The following is a 12,039-nucleotide window of genomic DNA, read 5'->3' as shown; positions in this document are numbered from 1 at the left end:
GTACTTACCTGACATTTTTCCCTTGTTCTCTCAAGATCTTCACTAGATCAGCTATAGGGTACTGAGCTTTTGCTGCACACAAACCATAACCTGAAAGAATTTCCAAATTTTAAGCTATTTTTCTGTTTCAGTGCAGACAGAATAGTTATTACTTTGGTGTCAGTATGACCTTTTTTGTAGGTGGGCAGAGAAGGATGAGGTGGAACAGGAGAGACATGGAGGGTTCTCACCATCACTGGAAGCACCCAACTTCGGAGACTGGGACAACATTGGGCGCATTGACATAATTTACGTAATTTTACATAATTTTTTTTTTCCTGAGTTGGAAGGGACCCACAAGGATCATCGAGTCCAACTCCTGTCCCTGCACAGGACAACCCCAAAATTCACACCATATGTCTGAGGGTGTTGTCCAAATGCTTCTTGAATGTTGTAGCTTTGTATCCTTTTTGTACTGTGGTGCCCAAAACTGCACACAGTACTCAAGGTGAGGCTGAACCAGTGCAGAGTGGAGCAGGACAATCACCTCCCTCGACCGGCTAGCAGTACAGTGCTTGATCCACCCCAGGGCACGGTTGGCCCTCCTGGCTGCCAGGGCACACTGTTGGCTCATGTTCAACTTGCCATCAACCAGAACCCCCAGATCCCTCTCCGCAGGGCTGCTCTCCAGCCTCTCATTCCCCAGTCTGTATGTACATCCAGGGTCGCCATGTCCCAGGTGCAAAATTTGGCACTTGCCCTTGTTAAACTTCATATGGTTGGTGATTGCCCAGCTCTCTAATTTGTCTAGATCTCTCTGCAGGGCCTCTCTGCCCTCGAGAGTGTTAACAGTTATGAGGAATAAGTGTACCTTCCACACAAACAGAAGCTCTCATAATTAAAAATAAACAAAAAACCAATATATACATCAGATACTCATATATTCCTAGGGGAGTTTCAGCCTGACCACTGTAATTCAGTAGCCGAATATGGCTTTTAGCAGCAAATAATCTTTTCAGTCTTTCTATCTAAATTAAGTCAGCAGAGCAATAAAGCCCAGGAAGAAAATGCAGAGTATAAATTATTAATGGTGTCCTCAAGGTTTGACCACAGGAGCAAAAGACAAACTCCTTGAAGATGTTTGCAAGCTTTGTTTGAAACAAAGGTAACTTCCCAAATTAGAACCCTATCTAACTGATGTTTTCATTTAAGCTGAAGCAAAATAAAAGACTACTTTGTTTTTTAGCATTCTTCTCATTCTGATGCTAAAATATAATTTAACACAATAGTTGTGCCATTCAGTTGAAAGAAAACAAGTCTTGAACTACTCCCCACCTGACTTCTAACAGGAAATGTGCTATTGAACTATGTAAGTCTATGGCCAACATAAGAGTTTCAGAAAACTCAGTATTTTGGTTTTCAGGTTTGTGGGGGTTTTTTCTACTTTAATTCCAGTATTTATTGGATACTAATTAAGTTTGAGATTTTTTTCTGCAGGCTTTTTAACAAAACAATGCAGAATTGAGCAAGCAGACAAGAAGCATAAACAAAATCCTCTCTTTCAGTAACTTAAGGGACAGATATTTTGTTATTGGTACCATTGGTACTGTGGTAGTGCTTGGAAACTCGCACCACAACAGCTGTACACAAAGTTAACTGCAAACATAATTTACAAAAGACAGCCTTTGTCCTGAAGAATTTAAAATCTAAATAAATAGGACAAACTTTGAAGAGACACACACAAGGAAAAATAAAGTAGCATACACATTTCTACACAGAGGAATAACGACTAGCCTGTGAACAAAAACAGACCCCACAACTCCAGTCAACATTTAACATGCTGCTGCTATGTTGAAACTGCAAGACAGGCTACAGGTTGCTTTGTTTTGGTTTTTTTGTTTGTTGTGTTGGTTTGGGTTTTTTTAATAATACATCCTCTGAACATCTTGCTGTATGAGTCAAGAGTGTCTTACCTGGAGTAATAATAATGTTATTGGCTTCCTTTATCATTTCAATTGCATTATCCACATTGATTTCCGTGTGGGTTCCAGTAATTTCCATGGGCTTCCCACCAGCTGTTGATGTGGTGCCATAGCCCCCTAGAATCACATTTGCAAGGGAACGGTTCATAGCCTGAAAGACAAGAGGATTTTTGATAAGCTAAAGATGAAATCCCAAAACAAAGGAGAGGGGATGACCACAAATAAAACTTCTGAAGATATTAAAGCCTTCCTGACAATAGTCTTTGTCTGCTGGTTTTGCCTGTTTTCAACTCAAAACTTCTTAAAACAGGCTCCCTTAAAACAGAGACCCAGATTAAAACAGCAATAGCCAAACATCAGCTTCTAAACACATTACAGACGTAACAAGAGATCATCATCATTTCCCCAAGGCAAAGAACAAAACAACACAAATTAAAAACACCTCAGCAAATATTGGTCTCTTTCTGTTCTTAAAAGGGAGGGCTATAAAAGAATGCATATTTGATGACAGATTTTTATTTTTTATATATATATAAATATAAATAAAATATACACACAATTTTTGCAAGATATTTTCTTAAGTTCTTGAGCAATTCAACATGTAAGCACAGAACTGCTATATGGCAGCATGGAAGACACATAGCTCTTACAGGTAGCACAGAAGCAAAGCTCCTACAACATCAAGACAGAAAAGAACAGAACAAAGCTAAGTAGCCACACAAAACTAACCAAATGCTAACTCAAAACAAATTGTAATGAACTGAAGAGGGCCATTGACTTACTGTCAGAGCACCAAAGGAGAACAAGAGATCTTAAACTAGGAGCTTTAAGAGAAGAACACATCCTGAAAATTTGGCTCTGTAGATATATAGCCAGGAAAAGCCACTGGCTAAATGCTTTCACCAGCACATCTCCTTGTGAGCGTGATCAATATCTGGAAGTAGGCAAAACTTGTAATTGCAGTAAACAAAACTTCATAAGCAGGAAAGGAACAGGATAAACCGCTTCTTTAAACAAACGTGTGTCACAGATCTGCTGTGCTAGCTCAGAAACTACAGCAAAATTTAAGAATCGATCTGGAGAGACACACATACAAGCAAGAGGAAACACCCACATAAAAGTATGCTTCCAAGTGTCCATTTTCCAATGACATTTCAAATCATGCAACTCCACAGGTTTTTGCTATAGCCTGAGATGTGCAGTTCTGAAATTCAGCATCTAGCAAATAAGCACAACAAAGATGTTAGAAGAACTTTTGTTTATCCTGATACATCATCGCTATTTCAGATACTGTAAGGCAGCCACACAAACGCAGGCTCTGTGAAATCAGCATCTTTCTACTGACTGCAGTGAGCAGTAGTTCATATCCTCTAGGAACATGCTGCCTTTGACATGTATCACAATATTAAACCTTCAAAGAGAAAAAACACACTACTTAGTATATTGCATCAGTTAAGTGTCAGGTAACACAGTCTAGACAGAAGATACCCTCTTCAGATGTTACGCACGCTAAGCTTACAAGCAAAGCGCTTTCTACTCGTATCTAAACCAAAAGACAACAGTAAGACCAGACCAAAGGAAAAAAGTTCAAATATTAGAAATCTGAAAATCCACACAAAGCAAGCATGAGATTGAAGCACCCTTGCCTGGCTATGCACCACAGAGCCGAAGAAAGAGGAGGGAAGTCTGGCAAAAAGAGGGTGGTACAGAAGGCTTCAAAATGAACCAGGACCTCATCAAGCAACAATTAACCAATGCAGCTAAGACCTACCCAGCACAGGGGTACTGTGGTAAGTCTTCTATAGCCTCTTTCACCTTCTTTACCACCACAGACCACAAACATATGAACAAAGTGCAGGCTTCACCATTCGCGGATAATCCAACTACCAGCAAAAAGCTCTCTCTGATGTGCGTACACAGGTGATACTGGCCAGGAGCTTCCACACAGGGAAAACCAAACCCCTCATCCCTGAGAACTCCAAGTCCTTCCACACCACACTGTGCCCACATAAACCACACAGCTAGTACAGGTGATGGGCCAGCATACAATTCATAACATTAACACAATTTGTCCCTTCTCTTGCTCTCTTTCATCACCCCAATTAATGGTTTTCTCTTCTATCTGAAGCATTCCATCTTCTCATTCTATCTGAAGATGCCTTCTTTGCCTCAGTCTTTAATAGTCAAGCTAGTCATCCTTAGGGTTTTCGGGCCCCTGAGCTGGAAGCTGGAGATAGGATGCAGAATGAAGCCCCGGTTGTCGAAGAGGTGGCAGTCACTGACCTGCTCCTCCACCTGGATGCCCACAAGTCCATGGGGCCAGATGGGATCCACCTGAGGATACTGAGGGAGCTGGCAGAGGAGCTGGCCAAGCCACTCTCCATCATTTACCAGCAGTCTTGGTCAACCGGGGAGGTCCCAGACGACTGGAAGCTAGCAAATGTGACGGCCCTCTACAAGAAGGGTCAGAAGGAGGATCCAGGGAACTACAGGCCTGTCAGCCTGACCTCGGTGCCGGGGAAGGTCATGGAGCAGATCATCTTGAGCGCCATTACGCAGCACGTGCGGGACAATCGGGGGATCAGGCTCAGCCAGCATGGGTGTATGAAAGGGAGGTCCTGTTTCACTAATCTGGTCTCCTTCTATGACAAGGTGACCCGCTTAGTGGATGTGGGGAAGGCTGTGGATGTTGTCTACCTGGACTTCAGTAAGGCCTTTGACACTGTCTCCCACAGCATTCTCCTGGAGAAGCTGGCTGCACACGGCTTGGATAAGTGCACCCTCCACTGGGTTAAAAACTGGCTGGACGGCTGAGCCGAGAGAGTGGTGGTGAATGGAGTTAAATCCAGTTGGCGGCCAGTCACAAGTGGTGTTCCCCAGGGCTCAGTATTGGGGCCGGTCCTGTTCAATATCTTCATTGATGATCTGGCTGAGGGGATTGAGTGCACCCTCAGGAAGTTTGCAGACGACACCAAGTTGGTTGGGAGTGTCGATCTGCTGGAGGGTAGGAAGGCCCTACAGAGGGAACTGGACAGGCTGGATCAATGGGACGAAGCCAACTGTATGAGATTCAACAAGGCTAAGTGCCAGGTCCTGCACTTGGGTCACAACAACCCCATGCAACGCTACAGGCTTGGGGAGGAGTGGCTGGAGAGATGCCTGGCGGAAAAGGACCTGGGGGTGTTGGTTGACAGCCGCCTGAACATGAGCCAGCAGTGTGCCCAGGTGGCCAAGAGGGCCAATGGCATCCTGGCCTGTATCAGGAATAGTGTGGCCAGCAGGACCAGGGAGGTGATAGTGCCCCTGTACTCGGCACTGGTGAGGCCGCACCTCAAGTACTGTGTTCAGTTTTGGGCCCCTCACTACAAGAAGGACATCGAGGTGCTGGAGCGTGTCCAGAGAAGGGCAATGAAGCTGGTGAAGGGTCTAGAGCACAAGTCTGATGAGGAGCGGATGAGGGAGCTGGGGTTGTTTAGTCTGGAGAAGAGGAGGCTAAGGGGAGACCTTATTGCTCTCTACAACTACCTGAAAGGAGGTTGTAGCGAGGTGGGGGTTGGTCTCTTCTCCCTAGTAACAAGGCATAGGACTAGAGGAAACGGCCTCAAGCTGCGCCAGGGGAGGTTTAGGTTGGATATTAGGAAAAACTTCTTCACCGAAAGGGTAGTCAGGCACTGGAACAGGCTACCCAGGGAAGTGGTTGAGTCTCCATCCCTGGAGGTATTTAAAAGAAGGGTAGATGTGGTGCTCGAGGACATGGTTTAGCAGTGGACTTGGCAGTGATAGGTTAACGGTTGGACTCGATGATCTTAAGGGTCTTTTCCAACTTTAACGATTCTATGATTCTATGATTTTCCCCATCCCTAAGCATACCGATTCTAATACTACAGTTGCAATCATCAAGTATTCGCTCTGGGAAGAGGGGGAGAAAAAGAGGGAGGGGAGGGGAAAAAAAAAAAAAAAAAAAAAAAAAAGAGAAGGACATGCTAATACAATCAAATGTGCTGAAGTCACAATTCACAGGATGAGTTAACAGTACAGGGCTTTGCTTTTTTGTTTTGAAATTAAATTTTTTTGTCCTTAACTCACCTCAATACGCACAAAAGAGGGATGGGTAGAAAAATCAAACTGATATGAGTGCAAAAATTAAGATGATATAAGAATATATGTTGGCCAATTTTATCAACTCATGTAAAAGCTTTAAGAGATTATCTGGATAGGCTTTAGATTATTAAGCTACAGTTTTATCACAGAAAGTAATTGGAAATATTGTAAAAAGAAGTTTTCGACCATTAAGTTGTTTCCACAGACACCTCTTAATCTGTGCTAGATAAGCTTCAATAAATATACTGCTTTAGATGAAAGTCATATGGGGGAGGAGGGGGAAAACTGCGTTGCTTCATTAGCACAGGTTGCAATGGCCTAAACAGAGTTTATTGAAACTCTTGAATATTTTTTTTCTCCTGAAACACAGACTGAAGATATTGATACTGAATCCCTTGATTATAAGAATGCTTTTAAAAGCAATGATTTCCATTAAAGGAAATAAAGCAAAAGAGAAAAATGCTGGGGGAGAAACAAGTTATTCTGCTTATTGTTTAGAAATTATACAAAATAATTTTAATTTTACTAGCTGACCAACTTTAATTGTCTAAGCTTATGTGAAGCAGCACAAGATTTCTAAAATATTACCTCAAAAACTAAACTTCCTGAAGTTTGAGAAATACATAGAGGAAAGCCATTCTGTCACTGAATAACTATTTTGCTAATTATTTCCCCAGACTTCCTATTTACTTAGATCCTTCCAAACAAGATTCAAGTATCTCAAAATTCTTTGAGTTCTGAGAGGAGCTAGCAATAAAAAAAGGGGACAGTAAAAGAAAAAGGAAGCTATAGAGTGACTATGCCTACTGCTAAATACGTATTCAACAGATCATGTTTTCACCAAGACTTACAAGAATTTGATCTTTAATGAACATACTTTTCATACCTGTGTTACCCCAATAAGCATCATCTTTCTACTGATACTGACTAAACTGCTGACTATATAAAAAAAAAACCCCACATACATATATTTTTATATAAAAAGATATCCTATAAGCCACATAATCTGATTTCCTTTTGATAAGGAGATACAAAGTGTTCAGGAAAGAACAAGATTCTTCAAAATTCATACCTGGGATTGTTCATTTGAACTCACCTCCATGAAGCTGCACAAAAATATTTTCTTAAGCTTTTCTGAAATTGTTCCTCAAAAGAGATGAAAATGAATGACACTGAATATTCCTAACATAATAACAACTCTATTTATCAGCAGAGAGGAAGTAAAAGACAACAGCCAGGGCTGACCATAGAAAAACATCAGGACAGGAGAAAAGCAACACAGATCATACAAGAACACAAGCAGAAGCGAAACAGAATTACACAACAGAGAAACAGGACGCTGGCAGCTGTTGCACTGTGAACAGTTTTCTTTAAGTCATTACCTCTCCATCTTCAAAAACAAAAAGGAGACGCACACAGGAAGACAAGAGAGGCTTCTGTACAAATGTTCCGGAAAAAAAAGGAAATCATTACTAATAATGCAATATGATTACACATAGAGCTGAAGCTCAAGTTTGCTCTGACACAGACGTTAGTATCAGCAATACATTAATGCAAGCCTGCTGCCACCCCACACTACTTCAAAATAGCTTCTCTGAAGAAAGTTGCACACTTATCTACATTACAAAAAACCAAACTTTAAATTACTCTCTAGTCAAACCAAACGTGTTGGTTTGTTCATTTTTGTTTTGGCTTTTGGTGTTTGTTTTTGTTTTTTAAAGTAACTCACTACTTAAAATATCTCCTGCTGATAAAATTTAAATTTAGTTTAAATTTAAGAACACTGCAGAGTGATGACTAAAAAGACAGCTGAGCACAAGTGTCCTGGTTTCAGCTAGGATAGAGCTAATTTTCTTCCTAGCAGCTGGTATAGGGCTGTGTTTTGGATTTAGGGTGAGAATAATGTTGATAACACACTGATGTTTTAGTTGTTGCTAAGTAGTGCTTACACTAGGCAAGGACTTTTCAGCTTCCCGTGCTCTGACAGGTACACAAGAAGCTGGGAGGGGGTACAGCCAGGACAGCTGACCCAGACTGGCCAAAGGGCTATTCCATACCATATGACGTCATGCTCAGTATATAAGCTGGGGGAGTTGGCTGGGGGGCAGCAATCATTGCTTGGGGACGTGCTGGGCATTGGTCGGTGGGTGGTGAGCACTTGTACAGTGTATCATTTGCTTTGTATATTATTATATTATTACTGTATTATTATTATTTGTTTTTATTATTATTATTACTACTATTCTATTTTATTTTACTTAAACTGTTCTTATCTCAACCCACGAGTTTTCTCACTTTGACCCTTCCAATTCTCTCCTCCATCCTATGGGGTGGGCGGAATGAGCGAGCGGCTGTGTGGCAGAAGCAAGAGGGGAAGAGGTAGTCTCTGGATCTGACAACAAAATGACAGCCCCCACAGCTGCGTCAGCCCCAGCCTGCGCAGCTGAACCAGAAAACGAACCCGTGACAGTATCACTTCCTCCTATACAGAGAAAAAAAAAAACACAAAAAAATCAGCTCGTTTAGGAAGGGATGAAGATGAACCAGGGCCATCAAGAGAACAGGAGGAGGAAGAGGCAGAACCCATAAATGAGATGGCAACCACCTGATCCCTGTCCCTGAGTGAGCTGCGAGATATGCAAAAAGATTTCAGTCATCGTCCAGGCGAGCACATTGTCACCTGGCTGCTCCCATGCTGGGATAACGGGGCCAGTAGCCTGGAATTAGAGGGTAGGGAAGCCAAGCAGCTGGGATCCCTTTCTAGGGAAGGGGGCATTGACAAAGCAATTGGAAAAGGGGCACAAGCCCTCAGCCTCTGGAGGTGACTCCTGTCAGGTGTGGAGGAAAGGTATCCCTTCAAGGAAGATGTTATATATGTCACCCAGGCAAGTGGACCACCATGGAGAGAGGTATCCAGTACCTGAGGGAATTAGCTGTGCTGGAGGTGATTTATGGTGACCTGGACAACGAGCAGTTATCCATAGATCCAGATGAAGTCCAGTGCACACGACCCACGTGGCGGAAGTTTGTACGGAGCGCACCATGCAAACAGTCACATGCAAACTCATTGGCAATAACGACCTGGAAAGATGAAGAGGGACAGACGGTGGATGAAATGGCTGGCCAACTCTGACAATACAAAGAAAGTCTCTCTTCCTCCCTATGGGCCTGCGTCTCAGCTGTGGAGAAACTGTCCCAGAAGGTCCAGCAACTCAAAGAGGATATGTCCTACTCCTCACCTGTACGGACCAGTACCTCAGCCATTAGGAGTAAGCATCCCTCTGCTCAAGAGAGAAGATATAGTGGATACACATCACAGGCCACCCTGTGGTTTTATCTGTGTGACCACGGAGAGGACATGAGGAAGTGGGATGGAAAATCTACCTCGACCCTAGAGGCACGGGTACATGAGTTGCAAGGAAAAACAACTACAAAAGGGGGTTCTCCCAGGAAAACTGCTGCTTCAGTTTCCAGTGAGCAGTTCCCCAGACAGAGTAGAAGGGCTGATTTTGCTGCCGATCTTAACAAAGGGACTTTGGATTCGCATTTACAAGAAGGGAGTAACGAATGCTATGACCAGGACTAGAGGGGCCCTGCCTCCAGCCAGGTGGAGGAAAAGGGACAACCGGGTTTACTGGACTGTGTGGATTCAATGGCCTAGCACATCAGACCCACAGGACTATAAGGCTCTAGTGGACACTGGTGCACAGTGTACCCTAATGCCATCAAGCTATAAAGGGGCAGAACCCATCTGTATTTCTGGAGTGACAGGGGGATCCCAACAGCTGACTGTACTGGAGGCTGAAGTGAGCTCAACCGGGAATGAGTGCCAGAAGCATCCCACTGTGACTGGCCCAGAGGCTCCATGCATCCCTGGCATAGACTACCTCAGGAGAGGGTGTTTCAAGGACCCAAAAGGGTACTGGTGGGCTTTTAGTAAAGCTGCCTTGGAGACGGAGGAAATTAAACAGCTGTCCACCTTGCCTGGTCTCTCAAAGGACCCTTCTATGGTGGGGTTGCTGAGGGTCAAAGAACAACAGGTGCCAATTGCCACCACAGCGGTGCACCGGCGGCAATATCGCACCAACAGAGACTCCCTGATTCCCATCCATAAGCTGATTCGTCAACTGGAGAGCCAAGGAGTGATCAGCAAGACTCGCTCACCTTTTAACAGTCCCATATGGCCAGTGCAAAAGTCTAATGGAGAGCGGAGACTAACAGTAGACTATCGGGGCCTGAATGAAGTCACGCTGCCGCTGAGTGCTGCCGTACTGGACATGCTAGAACTTCAATACGAATTGGAGTTAAAGGCAGCCAAGTGGTATGCCACCATTGACATCGCTAATGCGTTTTTCTCTATCCCTTTGGCAGCAGAGTGCAGGCCACAGTTTGCTTTCACTTAGAGGGGCATCCAGTACACCTGGAATCGACTGCCCCAGGGGTGGAAACACAGCCCCACAACTTGCCATGGACTGATCCAGACTGCACTGGAACAGGGTGGGGCTCCTGAACACCTGCAATACGTTGATGACATCATTGTGTGGGGCAACAGCAGCAGCAGAAGTTTCTGAGAACGGGAAGAAAATAGTCCAAATCCTTCTGGAGGCCGGCTTCGCCATAAAGCAAAGTAAGGTCAAGGGACCTGCACAGGAGATCCAGTTCTTAGGAATAAAATGGCAAGATGGACGTCATCAGATCCCAATGGATATAATCAACAAAATCACAGCCATGTCTCCACCAACCAGCAAAAAGGAAACACAGGCTTTCTTGGGCATTGTGGGTTTTTGGAGAATGCATATTCCAAATTACAGTCTGATTGTAAGCCCTCTCTATCAAGTGACCTGGAAGAACGATTTCAGAAGGGTCCCTGAGCAATGACAAGCCTTTGAACCAATTAAACAGGACACAGTCCATGCAGTAGCCCTTGGGCCAGTCCAGGCAGGACAAGATGTAAAAAATGCGCTCTACGTCGCAGCCAGGGAGAACGGCCCTACCTGGAGCCTCTGGCAGAAAGCACCAGGGGAGACTCGAGGTCGACCCCTAGGGTTTTGGAGTCAGGGATACAGAGGATCCGAGGCTGGCTATGCTCCAACTGAGAGAGAGATATTGGCAGCATATGAAGAGGTTCAAGCTGCTTCGGAAGCGATTGGTACTGAAGCACAGCTCCTCCTGGCAACCCGACTGCCAGTGCTGGGCTGGATGTTCAAAGGGAGGATCCCCTGTATGCATCATGCAACTGATGCTACATGGAGTCAAGTGGGTCGCACTCATCACACAACAGGCTCGAATAGGAAAGCCCAGTCACCCAGGAATCTTGGAAGTGATCATGGACTGGCCAGAAGGCAAAGATTTTGGAATATCACCAGAGGAGGAGGTGACGTGCTGGGGAGGCCCCACTGTATAATAAACTACCAGAAAATGAGAAGCAATATGCCCTGTTCACTGATGGGTCCTTCCGCACAAGACGACAGCATCGGAGGTGGAAAGCTGCTGTATGGAATGCTGTACGAGAAGTTGCAGAAACTGCTGAAGGAGAAGGTGAATCGAGTCAGTTTGCAGAGGTGAAAGCCATCCAGCTGGCTTTGGATATTGCTGAATGAGAAAAGTGGCCAATGCTCTGTCTCTATACTGACTCATGGACGGTGGCAAATGCCCTGTGGGGGTGGTTACAGCAATGGAAGCAGAGCAACTGGCAGCGCAGAGGCAAGCCCATCTGGGCTGCCACATTGTGGCTAGATATTGCTGCCCGGATAGAGAACCTGGTTGTAAAAGTACGTCACGTAGATGCTCACATACCCAAGAGTCAGGCCACTGAAGAACATCACAACAACCAGCAGGTGGATCAGGTTGCTAAGATTGAAGTGGCTCAGGTGGGTCTGGACTGGCAACAGAAGGGTGAATTATTCCTAGCTTGGTGGGCCCATGACACCTCAGGCCATCAAGGAAGAGATGCAACCTATAGATGGGGTTGTGATCG

General features: G+C 44.5%; 1 protein-coding gene across 10 annotated transcripts in view; it reads right to left on the bottom strand.

The window, feature by feature from the left end:
- The window catches only part of LOC104013860 (NAD(P) transhydrogenase, mitochondrial-like), a 97,165-nt gene that overhangs the window by 55,344 nt on the left and 29,782 nt on the right, over positions 1-12,039 (bottom strand). For 6 of the 10 annotated variants that reach the window (XR_015705360.1, XM_087760359.1, XM_087760365.1 and 3 more), the window contains exons 18-20: positions 7,445-7,498; positions 1,953-2,112; positions 9-90 (exon numbers count right to left, since the gene is read on the bottom strand). Coding sequence is in view for 9 of the 10 variants with exons in the window: in XM_087760359.1 (XP_087616485.1) it covers positions 9-90; positions 1,953-2,112; positions 7,445-7,498 (296 nt within the window). In the remaining variant the exon portion in view is untranslated. Of the gene's footprint in view, positions 1-8; positions 91-1,952; positions 2,113-7,444; positions 7,499-8,426; positions 8,545-8,982; positions 9,144-12,039 lie in introns of those variants that run through there. The other 4 variants (XM_087760361.1, XM_087760364.1, XM_087760366.1 and 1 more) reach the window with 3 other exon arrangements.

The sequence above is a fragment of the Nipponia nippon genome, unplaced genomic scaffold (assembly GCF_047370975.1).
Source record: "Nipponia nippon isolate SJK-2023a ecotype South Korea unplaced genomic scaffold, ASM4737097v1 scaffold_22, whole genome shotgun sequence".
In the NCBI taxonomy this organism is placed as follows: domain Eukaryota; kingdom Metazoa; phylum Chordata; class Aves; order Pelecaniformes; family Threskiornithidae; genus Nipponia; species Nipponia nippon.
The sequence above is the reverse complement of the archived record's forward strand: the minus strand, read 5'-3'. Positions and strand labels throughout refer to the sequence as shown.